The sequence below is a fragment of the Camarhynchus parvulus genome, chromosome 3, assembly GCF_901933205.1.
Source record: "Camarhynchus parvulus chromosome 3, STF_HiC, whole genome shotgun sequence".
NCBI lineage: Eukaryota > Metazoa > Chordata > Aves > Passeriformes > Thraupidae > Camarhynchus > Camarhynchus parvulus.
The window spans coordinates 55,215,005-55,235,701 of record NC_044573.1 but is presented as its reverse complement, the minus strand read 5'-3'; the positions used below and the strand labels follow the sequence as shown (position 1 = coordinate 55,235,701).

Below are 20,697 nucleotides of genomic sequence, written 5' to 3'. Positions count from 1 at the left end.
TTCTTTAGCATGTTTAATACTTGAGTATTTGTTGCAGTTAGCTGAGCTTCATTTGAGGAACATTAAAAAGTGAACAATCTGTTCCCCTCTCAGTCTCCATGCATGACAATATCAAGCAGCAAAGAGTAAAAGCCAATAATTCCTGAAGCTAAAAAAAGTAAAAAAAACAATTCAAGAAGCTGTTTTTTTTCTAATCCATTATTTTTATTTATTTCTGAATATATTCTTCTATTTGTTTCTGAATTTCTCATGTTTCTGATAGAATATTGCAAGATTTTGCTTCTGGAAATCTGTAAATATTGTGCATACCTTTATTATGGCTGCTTGGATATCAAATTTGCATTTGATGAAAAACAACTTTTAAATCCTGCCCAGATTTCTAGACTGAGGATCGCAATACCCAAACTTTCTTTCTGTATTTCCAGAGAGTGATTACTGATTATGCTATTCATAATTAGAGAATTATAACATTCTTTGAGAGTGTCTATAGGTCTTCTAAAATGTATTATTTACTCCAAGCAAGTTTATTTTTAATATTTAATAAATTCCTCTATGGTATTCACCTAAGATATAGAAGAGGATGCATATATTTGTCCAGATTAATTTAAATACAGCATTGCCACAGATGAACCACAAAAACTAGTAAACTTTCTTGTTCTGTTTCACATCTTTGTTGATGGTTCAACCTGGAAATATTTGTGATTTCCCTCTGAAGTGTTATTTTAAACATTTGTTTTGCAAGGGTGCAAAATCTGTGCAAAACCTTTAAAGAACATTCTTGAAGTGTAAGCAAGCAATTTTAATTAATACAAATATATCTGCATGTACTACTGATGCAAAATTAACCAAGAAAATACTCTTCAGTATTCAATATTGGCTTATATTGTTATGTTAATGAACAAAATAGATCTAAGTAGTTTCTAATCAATACAGACATATTAAAATAAATCCATTTTATGAAAAGAGTTAATTAAAATATGAAAACCTAATTTAAGGACTTTGATTGAACTTGAGAAACATGGCTACATTTTGAATATACCAAAATACTTAGATTGTAGGAGAGACAGCCAAATGATTTTAGGTTTTTCTTGTCCCAACAGATAAATACAGGAATGAGTTTCTCAGAACCTGGATTTTTTTTGTTTTGTTTTTGTTTATAAGGTGTCATTAAGAAAATATTAGAGACAGGTTTCAGCAGGCATCACAGATATTTCCAGATTGAATAATTTGAGAAGACAGGAGATAAGAGCAAACTAGCTTGCAATCCTTCTGGTATTAACAGCAGTAACTGGAGGTGCAGCTTGTGTAAGAATTGATCTGGAAAATACCTGCATTCTTTTAATACCTTATTATGACTGTTAATGTAATGTGGGCTCTTTTTTGTATACATAGTTGAATTTAGTCTATTGAGAGCATGCTGCTGATTGGGGTGTCAGTATTAATAGAATCATGGAATTATTTAGGTTGGAAAGGACCTGTAAGTTCATGGAGTCCAGCTGTTAACCCAGCGCTGCCAAACCTGCCACTAAACCATGTCCCTGAGTATCCTGTATACAGTATCCTGTATCTTAATATCCTCTATATCCCTAAGTATGGCTCCAGGGGTGGTGACTCCACCACTTGTTTTCCTGGGCAGCCTGTTCCAGTGCTTCATAGCCCTTTTGATGAAGAATATTTTCCTAATATCCAATCTAAACCTCCTCTGGCCACAATTCAAGGCCATTTCCTATGTTTCTTAACTGGGAGAAGAGATTGACCCCCACCTAGCTCCAGCCTCCTTCCAGGCAGTTGTAGAGAGTGATAAGGTTTCCCTTGAGCCTCCTCCAGTTTAAATACCCCCAGCTCCTCCAAGTCCTCCTCATCAGACTTGTGCTCCAGACCTTTCACCAGCTCCATTGCCCTTCTCTGGACACCAGAGCACCTCAATGTCCTTCCTGAACTGAGGGGCCCAAAACAAAACACAGGACTCAAGGTTTGGCCTCACCAGTGCTGAGTACAGGGGGACAATCCCTGCCCTGCTCCTGCTGGCCACACCATTGCTGATCCAGGCCAGGATGCCATCGGCCTTCTTGGCCACCTGGGCACAGCTGGCTCATGCTCAGCTGCTGTCCACCAGCACCCCCAGGTCCTTTTCTGCCAGGCAGTTTCCCAGCCACTGTTTGGTGGCTTCTACTTCTTTATTTTAGACTTTGATCTTTTTAATAAACTATGTTTGTTTTCAGATGTTCACAATTTAACGAGATGGTGATTAGGTAAGCACCCTGGTACTGGCAAACCATTTTAGCACTGCCTTTCTGAAAGGAAAAATACACACTGCTGAAAACTGTAATTGAAATAAATGACTCTTTATTCTTTGCTGTAATTACCATAATGTAGTTCTGAGCACAGGTGGGAATATTCTATTAATAGGACTTGTCTAGAATAAAAAAGAGAAATTGGCAAGGAATCAGGCCAACATTTGTTTCTAAAACAATTCTAAAAATACTTCAGAAATGTGTAATAACAAATAATTTCCTGAATGACAGGGGTTGTTTTTATTTATGTTTTTGCATGTTTGCCTTTTTGCTGCTATTAAAAATTTTAGTGTTTTTAGTATCATATTTTTATATTTTATTTTCTAAAAGTGCCCTGCAAACTCCTGTTTTTTTGGCCACCCTCCCTGCTGATCTACAGAAATGCTCCCAGATTTAACTGCTTGATTGGCAGGTATTCTATTAATACAAATGACATGCTATGCTCCACAGCAAGTGCACACAGACCCTTGACTAATCACCATATTCATAACTGCTCTGGGAACAGTTCTCTAACTCCAATGGGCACAATCTTAACTCATATCAGTCCACTTACTGAGCCTCTACTTATCACTGAGACCTCCAGAAGAATCCAATTCCTCTCTGTAAATATTCCATCCTCTGTAGTAATTTTGTCAAGCGTGGAATAATATTCTTTCCCATTTGTTCTTCCCAATCAATAAATGCCCTGAGAAATGAAGACCTAGACTTTGCTGTACTTTTAGTTGGTCTTGCTGCAAATAGTTTTCTTGTATATGTATGTGTAAGCACTCTTAATATTGGTATTGTGGGGAAAGGAGAGACACACAACACTTTATTTCCTTATGTTTAGATGGTTATTTTTCTTTATTTTTTCTGTCATAATTTGCTTTGGTGTCATGGGTCAGGATGTGCAATTCTTTCTGTCTGCTTTGATCTGTTAGGTCAACATTTATATACAACTTATAGAGATAAATATGTGCTGGCTATATTTTATTCCTTCCCAATCAAGCCTTGGTTTGTCTGGTCTCTCATCTCTCATTGCTGTGAATAAATAATCTCTGGAATTTTTGTTGCATAAACTTTTTGTCAGATAAACTGATCTCAGAGATCACCTCTTATCACCGTATTCAGGGATTGTGTCTGTGGTTTTGGTTGTGTCTATGGTTGAATTGTCAGGCAGTTGGAGTTGACCATCACTGCAGCTCTCTTCCAACTGAAATATTCTATTCTATCCCATCCTTTCCTCTCTGTTGTGGCACTTTTGCTTCATTTGTGATGCATCTTTTTCACTCCTTGTTTTTCAGGCCATATTGTCTGGATGGAAAAGTAAGATTTCAATAGTTTTACAATTAAAAATTTGGTTTCATTCACCTGAAAATTTTGTTTATGTATTCCTTTTTGCAAACCAATATAAGAGGTTTGTCTTTAGTGTGATTACAGCAGACAAGGTTTTAATCAATTTCAGTGGCAGTTCCCCTATGAGACTCTGATGTTGAGCAAATACGGGGAATATGGGTCCTAGTTTCTCTGTCTGCAGTACCTGCTCCTGAGTTATTCTTTAATTTGGGTGTTGTGGAGAGGGTTTAAGACTGATTCTAAAAATCTTGTTTAATTTTTCATGCGCTTTAGGATCTTGACAGCGCTATAATAAAGAGGCAGAGTTTAGAGATGGAGATCAGAAACCTCCGAGAGAAACTGACTGTTAACCAGAAAGCTTTGGACACCTCAAAGCAGGAGCTGCACAATCTGAAGAAATCTTCCAGTGAGTTAGATGCAAGCTTGAAGAGTAGCAGAGAAGAGGCCAGGACTGCTCAGAGCTCTTTAGAGGCTTTTAAAGAAGAAATTGCTAGCCTGCTCAGCTGTGGATCTACAATAGTTAAACCTTCTGAGAAGGCCATTTTGGAGAGGATCCAAGAAATAAATTGCAAAGAGAAGAATAAAGAAACAGTAAGTCAGCAACTACTGCACTTGCCCAATGTGTGTATTTATTCTCTTTGGGTTCTGTTCAATTTTATTCATCTGGTAGAGTGTTGGTTCTTTCTGCTTGGGTTTTGGAATTACAGAAAACTTTAATTTTGCTGTCTATTGATTTAAGTTAATAGGGGAAAAGCATCCATGTTTTACTAAACAGGAAGAGTTCAGAAATTAAATTAATAATAGATGATGCTAAGAAGAAAAGACTTGGAATGGTCTTTCAGTTACAACATTGAAATTTGGTTTCTGTGCCAGCAGACATCAAAAGTGGCTATTTGGTTGCTATGATTTAGTAAAACCTGTGAACAAGTATGGATTTGCTGCTACAATGGTGACTTCAAGAACCGACTTCTTTCTCAAAGCAGATATAATTGATGAGTTGCCACAGGCAACTTCTTTCCCTCCAATCCTTAAAACCTGCACCTAAAAATAAAGATGTCTTTTTACACTTACATCTAAACATTATTCAGCATCCAAAGAAGGCAAAAGGAAGGCTCTGGGTCAAGGCATTTGGGCTGGTGGTTTGCAAAGGTGTGTTTGAATGTATAGATAGAGAAGGGACAGCTCAGGAGGAAGGTGAATCAGAATGCCAGGAAAAACGAACTTTAATATTCTTGCTAGATTTTGAAATTCTGACATCTCCTGCTGAGAGATTTGAACAGCAAATGGTTTTGTATTCTGTCCAAGGGCTGGAAATAGTTCTTGAAAATATCCTGTGCATTTTGGTGAGGCACTTAAAAAAAAAACAAAAAAAGAAGAAACCCAAAAAACAAAACCAACAAAAACCCATGCCATTGGCCTTCTTGCCTACCTGAGCACATTGTTGGCTCAGTTTCAGCCAGCTGTTCACCAGCAGCCACACATCCTTTTCCACCATGAAGCTTCCCAGCCCCTCTGCCCAGCCTGCAGCAATGTTGTGACCCAAGGGCAGGACCTGGCACTTGGAACTGGCACTTTGCCTTGTTGAACTTCATGCATTGGCATCAGCCCATTGATCCTCTGCAGAGCCTTCCTACCCTTCTGCAGATCCACACTCTGACCCTGCTTTGTGTCACATGTAAAATGGTTGTCGTCTGAAATGACCCAGTAGCCACATTAAAACAAAAAGCAGGAAAGGGGTTTTTATTTTGCAGGTTGACTGATTAAGCTGCATTAGTCATAGGAATGAGAAGTTGTGGAGGTCAGAACTGCAGGACCAAAAATGCAGCCTTTATAAAATGACAGATTAGGCATGGGTGGGTAACAAGGCTGCAACGTTGTTTTAGGAAATGCCTACCTTGTGGGTTGTCCCTAAGCCAAGGATGAAAGTTGCACCATGATGCCCCAGGATCATAAAATGGCAGCTTCTGCTCTGCTTCTGTGGTATAGTCCTTCACTTTCACACGTTTATGGATCTTTGAAGCCTCTAAAACCCCCTCTGCAGCCTGATAAAGGGGTTCTACGCTCCCTGGCAGTAGCGCATCTGTGGTCACTGAAATTTTCTTCTTGCTGGGTGATGTGAAATGCAAAACAGCATAAAATATGTTTGTGGGTTCTTGCAGATTTATTATTGTTTAGTGTTGTCTACTGCACAAGCAACAGTAATTTCTCAGTGTTTTTAGGCAAGTTGGGGGCAAACTGTATTTAATTGCAGTTTGAGTTGGAAACCTCTCAGTGCCATTAAAATTAATGACAGCTCCGTGTAGTTACTGTTAATTTTATTAACAGGAACCAACAAGATGCTTAAAATTAAGAGGCTGCTTGTAGATGAGTGTCTGACCACTTGAGTTTCAAATGCACCACAGTTAACTATGTAACCAAATATGTGACGGTAAGAAAAATACAGAGAGAAAGAAGCAACTTAGTGCATAGAACTGCCTGGCAGTATTTGGCAGTAGCGTAACCAGATACTTTAAAGCATTTAATTTTTAAATAGTTTCCAACTTAATATCCATTACATTATATGCAGGTGTTGTAAAGTTAACAGCGAAGAATTAGAAATTTTTTTCCAAATTGTTCTAATTGCTTTTTTGAGATTTTATCCTTTTATCCTTGGGCTTTGACTAGATTACAGAAATTATTATTACTAATATTTCTTAAAGCACAATCTTTTGAACACTGCTTAACAGTTACCAGTTGGGAAAGACTCCTCTGAGACTTAATTATCCATATCTGCATTCTCCCCTACATGCTGCATGTATTTTCTAAATAACTTATATGCTTTTTCTAATCAACTCCTCAATAGAATAGTGATTTCTTTGGCCTATTTCAAGGAATGATATCTGACTGCCAGGTATTGCTGCTGCGCCCACATCTTTGGAAATTTTGTATCTGAATTACTTTGTATTGATTTTTTAATACAAAGTAATTGTATTTGATTCATCTTATTTATAGTATCTGCTGTTCATTTTTGGGTGTCTCCACTTCTACAATTTTTTGCTGGTGGTTACAGATTTTTCTTTTTGACTTTTTAAAGACATGTATTTTAAAGATAGATATTTTGCCCTATTTTTAATAATTTGGTGATTTATCTTTCATATCTTTCTAGCATTTCCCACCTAAGCCCATATGCTTTGTTGTTTTGCTTGCTCCCCAGATGGTATCTCAGCTTGAAACACAATTAACTAAATTGACTAAAGCTTTGGAAAATCAGACCAGATTGTACCATGAAGCCCTGGAGAGGAGCAGGAAAGCTGAAAAATGTTCTGAAAATTTCCACGATCAACTGAAGCACTTGGAAGAGGAATTATTAAATGGAGACCTGATGCAGGATGGTTTGAAGCTTGAGAAACAAAAAGTAGTTGCACACATTATTTACTTTTGAATGGAAGTCACTAAAGGCAGAGGCACAGCTCATTGTATTGCTTTGGTCTACTGGAGCACTGCAAGTAATGTGAAATAGCAAAGTCAGATGTAGGGAGTAATAATACCTTTTCTTTGACCAACAATTGGAAGATATAGCTAAGCTTTTGAGTTCATTACTGTGAAACAAACAAAAACCCAACCCCCCAAAAAGAAAAAAACCCAAACCCACCAAGCAAAAAAAAAAAACAACCCCAAAGCCGAATTACACCCCAAAACCAGCTTAAAAGAAGTCCCTGTCAATACCCCATCAGAAGTCCTTCAATTATTCTCTGATCTCAAAATTTCTCTCATCTTTATGTCTTTCTCTAAAACACAGTATGGTCTGCAATCTCTCAAGATCTTGTCTTGTGTCTTTAATTTTTTTATATTATTAGGCAATTATGACTACTAGGGTTTTTTATATAATTGGATGAATGAACACACTGTTAGCCTAGAACTTATTCACATACCAAAGAGTTTGAAAAATGACATAGTACCTGGAAAGCCAAACACTACAGCTACGAAAAGGAAAGTTGTAGCATGTTGCCAGGCCAGGATTAGTGCTTAGGGGAATCAACAGTTTTGTGCTATTTGTTTTGCCTTAGACTATGATAAAATAACTTTTTTGAATGAGGCATCCATCACACTGGGAGAAAACCAGAAAAAGGAGCTGTTCCTTCTGCTCTGCTTCCTCTGTGAATAACATGTGGCCCTAGATTCTTAAATTATTCTCTACATTTTGCTGCAATGAGCTTTTTTGCGAATATTTTTTTTCTGTCAATGAGTAACTGCAGTGCTTTCCTCTTCTGCTGCTGTTTTTAATTTTTTGAATCAGAAATATCATGAAACAAAATGGTATTCTTGGTAATGAACAAATGGTGAAACTGGTTTGTTGGTGTTTTGTTTTTTTTCTTTTTATTCATTTTGTTGGTTCTGTGCAAAGATAATGGTTTGCATCAGAAGTAAGAAGAAACAAAGAGAAACAGTTCTTAGTGAGAAGGAGGCTTTTGGATTTTGCAAGAGAAGCTAATTGAGAGCAAGAGACTAAAGCAATTTTTAAAGAGCTGGTAGGGCAGGACAAAAGAAGGAAAAATGGGATTGAATACTATTTTATATCTGTATGTGTTGACATCAGTAAACCAGATGGAGATACAATTAAAATAACCTTAAAAGCAATTTGTAAACCAGTACCTTATCTCTAAACCTTACTGTTCCAAAGAAGGGCTGAAGGCTGACGGTGTTAACATTCCTGCATCTCCTCAGACTACATCGTACGTCATTCGTGGCACCACTGGTACCAGTTGCCTCTGTTTGAGAGCTCACAGTACAGGGCAATCCCAGCCCTTGCAGTATTAGTTAGGACACAGCCACCCATTCTGACTTCTCCCTGCCCATGCATGGCTGTGTAAAGCAACAGAGCTCCAGACAGGAACTGGAGTCTGAAGCAGGGACCCGCCTGTTGCTGCAGAGAAGCAAACCCCAATTTTTCTTGCTAAGAAGATAAATACAGTAGATCTAGGGATTTATGGACAAAGTAAGTGTTGACTAAAAAAAGGACATATGGAGGATTTGCAGTTGTGTCAGGAGTGTGCCCAACTACACCCTTTCACTATATTATTTCTTGTAGTGTACTTGTGCATATTGTTGGCTGCCACTATAGTGGGGATTGCTTTAAATTGTACTTCATGACGTTCAATGAAATTTTTTTATTCTTCTGCCCACTTTCCCACACATCTTAGTATCTGAAATTTCTGGAGCAACTTAATGAGAAGATGAAGCTGGACAGTCTGGCAGCAGAGGTTGGATTTGATATGACCATGGATGTGATTCTGGCCCGGGTAGAGCAGTTGGTGAAACTGGAAGGGGATGCAGTGGTTGAGAACAAGACTGTGGCATACAGCCTCAGAAGGAAGGTATGCAAAAAGACATGCCATTCAAAGATAAACATATGGCTGTGTTTCTGTAGTGGCTTGCTAGAAGCAGCAGACTGTATATGTGCAAAGAATTTCAAAGATATCCATGACATAAAAAGAAGATAGTGAATGTTTGCAAACTGTGCAAAAAGACTGCATATTGAAATAACTAAACCCACCAGTCAGTTGAACACAATACTGCTTTTCACAACTTCTTAAGAAAAAACGATGAAGTTATGGATGTTTATATCTGTGTATTTGTCTACTTTTTAATACGCATTTATAGTTCTGTAAACAACTGCCACTAATATTTAAATCTAAAGGGATCTGCCAAGGAGGGAGGCACATTACACAAACTTCTCTAGAATGTAGTAGGGTCTTGGTTGTACTTCACCAAGAATTGCAACATTTCCAACAAAAACTGTTCCTTCATTCAGTTGTTCCTACTGGAACAGGTGTGTTCAAATTTGGTCAAACAGCCCTCTGTCATCCTGTTATGACATAGGAAAATCTTTCAGGTTTAGGCTTGTCAGACTGGTATAGAGCTGGGAATTAGGTCTGTTTGAAGTTTAAAACAATAGAGAAGAACAATGAATTTGTAATACAAGGAGTATCAAGTGAGGGTATAAATGTTCATACTTCTTGACAAAGTTTTCAAGAGAGGAAAAGGAGTTCAGGTTATAAATGTAACATGAGGATTAAATTTGCTATTATGTAGTACCACGGTCTCTCACATTTATTTTTTCAAATGTCCTTGTGTTTGGAAATCAAGTTGAAGGCTCAGAAAGAGAAACTTGAAAGCAAAGAGCTTCACATGAACCTTCTGAGGCAGAAAATAACCCAGCTGGAAGAAGAGAAGCAAGTAAGGACTGCCTTAGCTGTGGAAAGGGATGAGGCCAATCTTGCTGTCAGAAAGTTACATAAGATGATAGAGAGGCTACAGAAGCAGCTTGATCTGGCAAGGGAAACAAATACTGATCTCAAAGCCAAGCTGTCTGAAACCAGTGAACTTAAGGTGAGTTAAAAGATTACATTTGTACTTCTATCCATTTTTCTATTCCAGTTGGATACAGCTGGACTTAATTTAATATGTGTTCATGGAGAACTGCTCAAATCTAGGTGGCAAAACCAAATATAATACTACAATATTTTGAGTATTTTACAATTTGTCTTGATATGCTAAGTAGCACCTGCAAAGCACAATGTAAATTTTCAGGCAATTTTTACCAGCAAAACATTTGACAACTCTTTTTAGTACTCTTTTTCCAGGGAAGACAGTGAACCTTCACTGTGGATTTTCTTTTCTGTCCAGACACCTCTCTTCACAAAACCTGTGGAGAATTAACTGTCTTTGAAGGAAAAATCTTTTTGTTAATAGTGTTGAAATAGGCCTGTCTCCTTAAATAAATTTTCAGTCCACATGTACATGTGATGATTTAATGAAGAACCCAAAAGAAACCACACTCAAGTGCTTTTTTTTGATCACTCCTTTTGTTTTTATTGTTTGCTCAAGTTAGATGAAAAAGTATGACAAATTTAACACTTCCTTATCTTATTGCAGATCAAAACTTTGGAGCAGAACCGAACAATAGAAGAACTCAGTAAGTCTCAAGACAAATTGGAAAGAATGAAAGAAAAAGCTGAGAAACAACTTAGATCTGCCAAATCAGAACTTCTTTTGAAGGAGCATAAAGCTACTGAAGATAAAGAAAAAACCAAAAATATGTTAGAAGCAGTTACCAGTGAGATGAAGGTGCTTAAAACAACCCTTGCAGAACTAGCAAAAAGAGAGAGACAGGTGGGTGTATAGGTATTTGACAAATGCTAGTTGTTCCTTAGAGTGTAGGAAAATGGTATATCTGAAGCAGCTATCCAGCTGTGCTTTAAAGTGTTCCAAATATTATCAAACAAGGAAATTTTAGCTCACACTTGTGAGCCACATTGACAGTGTGATTGCAAATCTATTCTGCAAGATTTGCAAGAGAATAATAAATACAGGCATTATTTTCTTTGCTCATCACAAAATGTTACATCACCTTTAAGAGAAGTATTAAAATGCTGTAAAATCCTAGCATCTCTCTTAAGGTATGCCTTTTCCCAAATATCTTAGGTATAAAACTTACCACCTTCTTATTGCTTCCTTTTGTTTCTCACACATCTGTCTCTTGCACTTTCTCCTTGCCAGTTGTAAGAGATTCAACCAGACTGAGTGATAGGATGAAAGGAAGCAGCTTCAAGTTGTGCTGGGGTGGGGACGGAGTTTAGAGTGGATATTAGGCAAAATTTTTTCGCTGACAGCACAGTCAGGCATTGGAACAAGTTGCCCAGGGAGGTGGTTGAGTCACCAGCCCTAAAGGTACACGAAGACAGGGTTTAGTGATGGACTTGGCAACGCAGGTTAGGAGTTGGACTTGATAGTCTTAAAAGTCCTTTCCAACCTAAATGATGCAACAAGCCTGTGTTACTGTGTATAGGCCACAAATTCAAAGAGTGTTGGAGAACACAAGAAACACCCCTCTCTCCCTAGAACTTTATTACATTTCCCAGCTAAAAATTTTATGGCATATGTTGGCCTTAACAATGGATGAAATTTAAGAATGCTATTTCAGAAAATTAGTATAGAAAAATATTTTTTTATTTATGTGGAGAAAAGACCAACCATCTGAGAATCTTTTTTTTTTCCCTGAAAATCTTTAACACTGTGTTGTTTTATAACAAAGGCTAGAAATTTAAAAGGAAGATTTACTTTCTTCATACATCTCATGAGGAAACAAAGCATCTGGCACAGAGTAGAAGATATTAATTATATGCAGTAAATTACTCCATGAAGTCATACATTGAGTATTGTGCTAAAAGCACAAATAAAAATTTTGACTTTTTACCATCTGAATCCAAGGGGTTTCAAAACACCTGAATATTGTTGCAATATTCTTTGGACTTTTCTTTTTGTTCTCTTTCTGTCGGAATAAGACCCCTTCTACTTTCTTGTAGTTACAGTTTGAAAATAAAATATAGCATCTGCTTTTTACTTCCTCAAACTCCAATATCTTGGGTTAATGCTCCAAGTTGCATTAATTTCCTTTCTTTTTACTTCTGATAATTTTACTCACTGAATGGAAGGTACAAAGAAAATTTAGCAGGAGTGTTGTTGTCTGCAGCATACCTTTGTGTTTGAGTCTTTAGCGATGTTTATTTCTCTCCTTCATCCGAAGGCTGGATCTTTGCAGAGAGCTGCCTTGATCTTTCAATGTAAAGTCTGTATGGAAACAAATTCCAGCTTTGCTACCTCCTTATTCTGTCTGTGATCCAGATGTTTAAAAAAAATCTTTAGCTTCTGCTAAAGAAGCTTGCCTAGCACACTGCCAGACCCCTGCATCAGTGACCTCCTGAGCTAGTGTAGAATATGATATCTGAGAACTTTGGGGTTTTGCTGTAACGTTGTTCCAACATTTGATCCAAGACATCTCATTGCCTAATACAGATAGTTAGGACTGAATTCTCAAATCACAGAATCAGGGAATGGGTTGGATTGGAAGGGACCTAAATAATGATCTACTTCAACACACCTCACATGGGCAGGGATACCTTTCACTAGACCAGATTGTTCAAAACCCCATTCAGCCTGACCTTGAACACTTCCAGGAATGGGACACCACAAATTCCCTGGGCAAACCTGTTCCAGTGCCTCACCACCCTCCCAGTAAAGAACTTCTTCCTGATGTCTAATCTAAATCTCTCCTCTTTTAGTTTAAAACCCTTCTCCCTTCTCCTGTCCCTATATGCTTGTGTAAAGTGTTGCTCTCCCTTTTTTTATTATTTTTTTCTTTTTTTTTCTTTTTTCTTTTGTAAGCCCCCTTGAAGTCCTGGAAGGCTGTTATAAGGTCTCTCTGGAGCCTTCCATTCTCCAGGCTGAACAACCCCAGCTCTCTCAGCCTGACTTCATAGAAGTTCTTCAGCCCTCTCATCATCTCTTTAGCTCTCCTTGGGAACTGTTCTAAACAGGTCCATGTCTGTCTCGTGCTGAGGACCCCAGATCTCAGCTCTGTTCTGTATTGGTTTCCATATTTGTGTTTCTGAATCAATGGCAGCTCCTCAGGGTTTGAAACAAACTGCCTTTGGCAAAGTCTTAGAAACTGAGACCTTGTTTTCAGGAAAGCTGCAAACCCTTTTCCTCACAGAGTTAACTGCTTTAGAATTCTGCATAGTGTTCTTGGGGTTGGAGACATTTCAGGACTGGCCATCGTCTCCTTAACCTTAGCCCTTGGCAGGATTGGTGGAGTGAGGATGCTGCCACATCAGAACATGAGTCCAGTTTCTTAATGGTTCTGATGATTTTGTGGCATTTTGAGTCTCTTTCCTGCTTGGGAATGGGGATCTTGGCATTCAGATAGAGAGCAAGAAAAGCATACGTCCTCAAATAGTAACATTTTCCTCTTTTATGTGTTGATAAGGAGTATTAAGGCATTTGTCATTTTGGCTGTGTAATTTATTGTCTATTCAAGAGGCCTTGAAGTTTGATAATGATACATATCGTGAGTTGAGAAGAGTAAATCAGCAGTGATGACAGCCACTTGTGGATGTCTATCCATTTGGAACTGCAGAGAGAAAGCTGGTGTCTTCAATTAATTACTTTACTAAATACTATTCCTATGACATTTTCAGCAGCTATGCACAGAAGAAAAACAAGCATTTTCTTAAGCTGCATCTTGAATTTGGGCTGTATCCTGATTCAAATCAAAGTCAGGCTGCAGGATGTGCCAAAAACTTCCACCTTTCTTCTAACCTCCTCCTTTCTTTTTTCTCAAGAAAGTGCAGGGTAGAGGGGAGAGGTGGCAGATGGTGGTCAAGGACAAGCAACAACCTCTGCTCTGGGAAGTGCCCACCAGAATTTCCAGTTTGTATAGTTTTTGGTCATCTGGGTCAAGTAAAAATGTGGTTTCCTCAGTTTTTGGAGTTGAATCAGCAGGGAAGATATGCTTGTGAAAGATACTAAAGAAACACTTGAAAACAGTTTCGTGTTTGAGATACTTGACATCTCAGCTGTTTGTGTTTTGTGATTTGATGCATGTCCCAAAGGGCTGTTTCTGTCCTCTTCTGCTCTCTGTATTGAGCAACAGCTGAAATGCCTATATTTAGCACTGATGACACAAGTGCTTGTGTTTGTGTTGCAGACATCCTTTTCACTAAAATCCTTTCTTTAGGATTTTTTCCTTCTGAGAAGCTGTGGCCTCAGAAACAAATGTAAACAATAGGTTATCTGCTGCTGTGGAATGAAACAGGTTCATCTGGATTGGCCCAGCTTGGATGTTTAGACATAATGGCCAATCCAGAACTGAGGTCTCTCGGAGAGAGTCTGAGGGAGCGGCCTTGTTATCATTCTTTCAATTCTATTCTTAGCTTAGCAAGCTTCTGAAAAGCTCTCCTGCTTTTTCTTTTTAGTATAGATATAATGTAGTATATATATATATCATAAAATAATAAATCAAGCCTTCTGATAATGGAGTCAAAGATCTCATCTCTTCCTTCACCCAAGACCCCTTGTGACCAGTCACATGTTTGTACATATGCCTATATGTCCATGTTTTCCCTGGCATCTCCTTTGCTTCCCATTTGATTTATTCCTTTCTGTTTGCCCTTGCAGCTGGCAGATTTCCGAGAGGTGGTCTCGCGGATGCTGGGCCTTGACATTGCCAGCCTGGCTCTTCCTGACTATGAAATCATTTCACGCCTTGAAGGGCTGATCCACTCCCATCAGCACCACTTCTTCCCCTGTGTCTGCCTCAGAGACGTGGCAAGGACCCCAGAGGAGCAGCAAAGAAACATCCAGCTTCTTCATTGAATGGAGATGGAACAAAGTAAAATTTCCTGTTTGCTTCCTTACCTGCTGGACCTCCACAGAAAACAGATCCCTATTTCTGTCCCCTACTCTAGAGAGACCAACCAGGGCTGATTTTTAGAACTTCAATGGAGAGACTGATTGGAATGGGTAGAGTCAAGCCAACAGCCTGGAGATGGAAAACAGAAAATCCCTGGGTAGCTTAATACTTCAGTTATGAAAATGATAGGCAACACATCAACAATGCGCTCAAGTTTCCGTGCAGAGGAATTGAAGTCATGGGTCACCCAAGGTCAGCTCACAGTTTTGAGAAGTTACTGAGACGTTACTTCAGTGGCATTCCTTGTGCTTTACCGCTAGGTGACAAGGATGAAAGCAAGTAGGGGTTGTTCTGCTGCTGTTCTTCTTGCCACCTGGGACATCTCTGCATTTTTACACATAAGGGCTTTAGCTTCAAGATAATTGCCTACAAGTTAGAAGATTATCTTAATTTTGAAACAAGAGATTTTTTTTTCTTCTGTTGGTTTCTTTTATCTGCTTGTATGGCAAAACAAAAAATTTAATTTTTGCAGCCAAGGCTTTGTCACAGAGTCCCGTCATGTGCCTCATGTAAATATATTTGGTAACATTGAGTGTTGGCTTTGGTCATAATGTTTTGAAAAGTTTGCTTCCAGCTGCTGTATTCCTTGGGCAATTAATCCACAGTGGCAATTCTTCTGGGTTAATGAAAAAATATTTTAGAATTCTTGTTCACTACAGAAAATAGCTGAACTACTGAAGTGTTTATTTTCAGAGAAGTGATGATGCGGTGTACAAAACTACCTCTTAGTAGTAAAAACTGCTTTCTGAGTGTTGTTAAACATCATGATTTTTTAAAAATAAATATAGACAATAAATCTGTTTTAATAGTACATTCAGTCTTGATTCTGTGGTTTTAGTTTTCTCTTCCCATTATATGTTTTGTATGGTTGTGTAGAACAGTAAAGAGGACTTACTTATTTTTGTCTTGACCATTTGTGGGCTTTCTACAGTATCTCAGCAAATGACCCCCTCAGTAAAACTAAACACACTATTTTAAGAAAAGTGACACTTTTTAAATTAATAATGGTAATTTCGGTATCTGGCTGGGGACTCAAAGCATGTTTTTATTTCATTGGCTTCTGAGGAATTGTTTCTTATTGACTTGCTGTAAAATAAAGAAATAAACATTCACGCTTTTGTAAAATCAGTCATTTGAGAAGACAGAAATAAATCTTGCATAAATTCTTATACTCATGTGGGTAACTGGATCAAAATCCATTTAATTTTTTGTTTTGTAGCGTAACATTTTTTTGTGGGGGAATGACTTCAACCTGAAAGAGAGCAGGTTTAGATTAAATATAGAAAAAAATTCTTTTTTGTGTGGGCAGTGATGTAGGGGGATACAATATAAGAAAATATAAGAAAATAAAGGTAGTATAGAAAGTAATCTTACCCCATTAAGAAGTTGCAGCTGGGCCAATTATTAGAGATTGGGAACAGGCCTGACTTTAACAGGCCACAGCTGCAGCCAATCAGAAGAGTGTTATAAAAGAGTGGATTGGTTGGTTGAGAGGATCTGGAGTCAGTTGGCTGCTGCAAGAACAAGGAAGAGTCAGCGCTTACGGGAGTTGCTTATGAGAAACATCAAGGAGGTATGAAACTCTAGCAATATGGAACATTTGCAATGTAATAACAACACAGTGAGGCACAGGTTGCACAGAGAAGTTGTGGGTGCTCCATCCCTGGAAGTGTTCAAGGCTGGATGAAATGTATTTTTAGGCGTGATATGTTGTTTGGGGATTTAGCGGGTGGAAAAGGATACAATAGTTTTCTAATTCTTTGTGAGATAATACAAGTAGTTTCATGTTGTGTTTTGTTGGTTTTATTGGCACTTCTTTTTGATTTATTACTAAAGAACAAAACCCATTTTCTTCATCCACGTTAATAAATATCATACAAAACATGATTTACTGTATTTTGAAAGTTAAGTAAATTGCATTACAAATTCAGGTCCATGCAGCTTAGATAATACATTCATAACGTTAAGAAATAGTCTCTGAGAGTGACATGTATAAAGTAAGGTTGCATTTAACAATGATTTCCTGATGTCTGCAATGAGACTTGAAGTCTCCTGCCAGGCCCCTGAGCCTTGTCCCCTGCCACCCTGTGACCAGCCCTGGCATCACCAGTGGAGTTCCAGCCCCACAGAAACCACCAACATGGGTCTCTAATTATTTCAAAGGAGGCAGATTTTCACATGAAGCTAACAGTAATGCTTGATTAGTGGTTTGCATGTTAGGCCAGAATAAGTAATAAAGGTTTTCTAATGCTTTTTTTTTTTTTTGTTTTAGCCCAACAGATCTGTATTTCCTGGAGTATTAATGCTCACCATGTTCACCAAGGAATATGACCTATTATCTGACTACTAATATTCCCTGTATTTGCTTTACTTTTGGAAGAGCAATGACATATTTCTCCACTTAGCCAAAGAAAAAATAATAAATAAATAAGAAGCAATTTGATTTGAACAAAGTTCAGGTGATTTTTGACCTATATAATTTAAGTAAGCCCTGAAAAAACTGCCTTTCACTTGTTTTTCTCAGGCTTGTTCCATACAGCATTGAAGTTAGTCTTTCTTTTGGGAGAAAATAGAAAAATTTGAAGAGACTTATGAATGTTTTGAACATTTGTTTCAAATGTTTTCTTCCTTTTTTAAACCAAGATGCATTCATGACGAGACAGGCATAGTAAGTGTATATTAAAGGTATGTCAGCAGACACCTCTCTTCCTGTAGGTTATTTTTATTAGGCTTGTCTGTATTAAAAGAGGTGTGGGATTAAGAGTTTACTATCTGTTCATAATTACTCTTTTATTGTGGTAAAGTGTATCAAATTCTTGATTTATCAACAGAATGCATTCTGAAATAGAAGTAATGTATGTTAACTCACTGAAAAGTGCAGCTACAGAAGTACAGTTTTTTTCCTCCAAATAATATCTGAACTAATTCCACTGAAGACAACTTTACTAAGTGTCAAGGCAAAACTCAACAAATTAAAATGTTGTAATTGTAGATAATGTGAAATTATTTACATGCTATAAACACGGTAAAAATAAAATCAGAAAGCAGATAGAAAAATCTGTTATAGTATTATAAGTGTATTAAAGTACATGGAACTGAATTTTTGCCTATGCATCATATTATTGATAATACACTAGTTGCAACACAGCAGAACCATGCATCAGAATATTAATGTAGTAGAACCATGGTTCCTCAATGAAAATAAGTACAGAAGTATTCAAGTACTTGTTAAATTAGAATTAAGATGCATCAAGATACATTAAATTACTCTTCGACTTCCGTTGCTCTGTAATTTATGATTACAGTATAAAGCAGTTTGCTTTCTTTTTCACATTTTCAGTGGATGTATGCATCATGCACAATTTCCTGCAGCTGTTCTGTTACTGGATTATTTTGCACATTATGATGGTGCAGGAGAAGGGAAATATGAATTAACCAAGTTATAATAGACTTTAATTTAAAAAATACCAGATGAGGAATCGGGTATATTTTGAGAGAAAAAGTAATGCATTCTACCAAATTTTTCATGTGAAATAGAAGTATTTTGTAAGACTACAAGTTGTGGTTTTTCTCCTGACCATCTAAAATAAAAAGGGTGAAGAATGAAGCAAAATGAAGTGAAATTCTCTAGAAAATTAGAGAAAAGGGATTTCTTGTATAACTGAAGCATACAAAACAAAATTAGTTAACTATGTGGAAAATAAAAAAATTATAGCTTGCCAGAATAGAAACTGGAAAGAATGCTCAAAGATAATCCTTTTCAAATGGAGAATTTCAGATTTTTTTTTTTTGTCAAAACAAATAAGAATCCTCTATGGAAATATTTTTTTTTTCTGGAAGGTAGATGAGTTTATTAGAGTGCACTCATAATTAGTGAGGAATAACTGAGTCAGAAAAAAATCTATGAAACATAACAATGTGTTTGAAAAAAATAGTTTACTTTTCTGTCAGTTTTAAAGTCAGCTAATGAGTCCAGAGACAATGAAAACTACTTATTTTCAGAAGGGAACAAATAAAACAGTTGAGATATGTTATTTCATTTTTTCCCCTGTGACTACTTACACTTTGGATAAGTAGGAGAAACAACACAAAGAAGATTGCAAAATCTGAGCCAGTGGACTCCAAATAGGTTCCAGGTACAGAATTCAAGTGTCAGATGGTTTCTGGTAATGCTGGGGGTGGGACTGGAGAGCAGGAATTCTCACCAAACTGGGGGCTGGATAGGTTTTAGCCCCAGGTTATGTGCACCTTCTATAATTTTGTTATAATTCAGTGTTTTTGTGAAATGATTTGGGCTTTTTTTTTTTTAAGGAATGTTAGTATGTTGGGTGGGGAGGTTGAGTGCTTGGTTATAAACAAAACATTCAGTTTTCTATTAATATTGTTTTTAAACAGGCCAGTGGATGCAATTTTATCTGAAAAAAAAAATCTTGCCCACAAAACTCTGGGAGCTCTGATTACAAAACAAACAAGTGATGGTACCCCTGGAATGCTGGAAGACCTTCCCCAGGGCTGGCAGCAACATGCCAGCAGAGCTGACTCAGCCCTTTCCCCTCCTGCTCATGTTTTCACACTGTGAGGAAGAGCACGGCCACGACAGCTCTGGGGCTGTGGCAGGGCATGGGGGAGCCTTGCAAATGTGAATCTGGGCACACCAAAGAGGCACCTCTGCTCCCAACAGGGACTGCCTGCAGCCTGAAAACTGTGCTTTGATTGATGGTTTGGGCTTAAGCTGGCATGCTGCAAGGAACAGTAAGAGTATTTCTAGCACTAAGATTATTTCACTGAGTATTTCAAAGTATTTCCTCTGGGTACCCTTCATACTGCAGCAGCAATGTAAAAATATGCAGTATGAATTATAAAGTAACAGTATGAATTGATATGGTCAGCCACTCTGGCTGACTTTCTGCCCTTAGAGGAGGTCAGAGACTCATGACTAAACCAACAGGCATCCCAAAGGACTAGCAGAAAAACATGACTGGCAACAACTCTCAGACCTTTATCTGAAGACATTTTTTTCTTAGTTTCTACATGCTGCATTGGATTTATTGTCGTTCACAATACCTTTCTCACCTGGATCTTTCCTGGATCACTTGCCTGCAGCAAGTGCTCAGCCCAGTTCTTCATCCAGCAATGTTTCACATTGGCACCTTGCAAGGAGCCCCAGCATCAGCTGGCTTGTGTAGGTTTGCTGAAGAAATCTGTCCACACTTTTGCTCGGCTGCCACTTTCCATCCCCCAGACCTGGCAACCCTCCTGCACTTTATCTCTAGCCAGGATGTGATCTCTGCAGATGCCAAGACATATTTGTATCTCTTGTGCAAGACTGCGGTGCCTTTTAGATGTTTCCTACCCCTTTTGAGTATTTTTCTGGAGCTGCTCGGGCAGGGACAGTCCGTCCATGTTTGTGCGGGCGGGAGAAAGGGCTGCAAGGTTTCGATCAGCTTAAAGGATACTATGAAATAGCGGGGCTGTGTCAGGCATATGGCCACAAGGGGACAGATATGCACTGCGGGATCCGCGGGGGAGGTGGAGCTGCGAGAAGGAGAAATAACACGAGGGTGAAATGGTGGCAGCAGACAAGCCAGGACAGGTGCAGATTCTTGTGAAGCAGACTGCGATGATTTTTATAGCAGAAGTACCATAGACATCAGTGTAGATGGATGGAATCCTGCGGATTATGGAGTAAAAGTCCCTAAGAGCTTTCCCTAGAGATCAGTCCAAACAAGGTTGTGCAGAAAAGTGCTAGGCTAGTCCTGAGATTATCACAGTAATATT

General features: G+C 38.1%; 1 protein-coding gene across 2 annotated transcripts in view; it reads left to right on the top strand.

Annotated features, from left to right (window-relative positions):
- Nucleotides 1-14,822, top strand: part of CCDC170 (coiled-coil domain containing 170) — a 29,661-nt gene extending 14,839 nt beyond the window's left edge. For both annotated transcript variants that reach the window (XM_030946206.1, XM_030946205.1), the window contains exons 6-11: nt 3,903-4,220; nt 6,823-7,023; nt 8,810-8,983; nt 9,756-9,998; nt 10,545-10,781; nt 14,625-14,822. In XM_030946206.1, coding sequence (XP_030802066.1) covers nt 3,903-4,220; nt 6,823-7,023; nt 8,810-8,983; nt 9,756-9,998; nt 10,545-10,781; nt 14,625-14,822 — 1,371 coding nt within the window. The remainder of the gene's footprint in view (nt 1-3,902; nt 4,221-6,822; nt 7,024-8,809; nt 8,984-9,755; nt 9,999-10,544; nt 10,782-14,624) is intronic.
- The last annotated feature ends 5,875 nt before the right edge of the window (nt 14,823-20,697 follow it).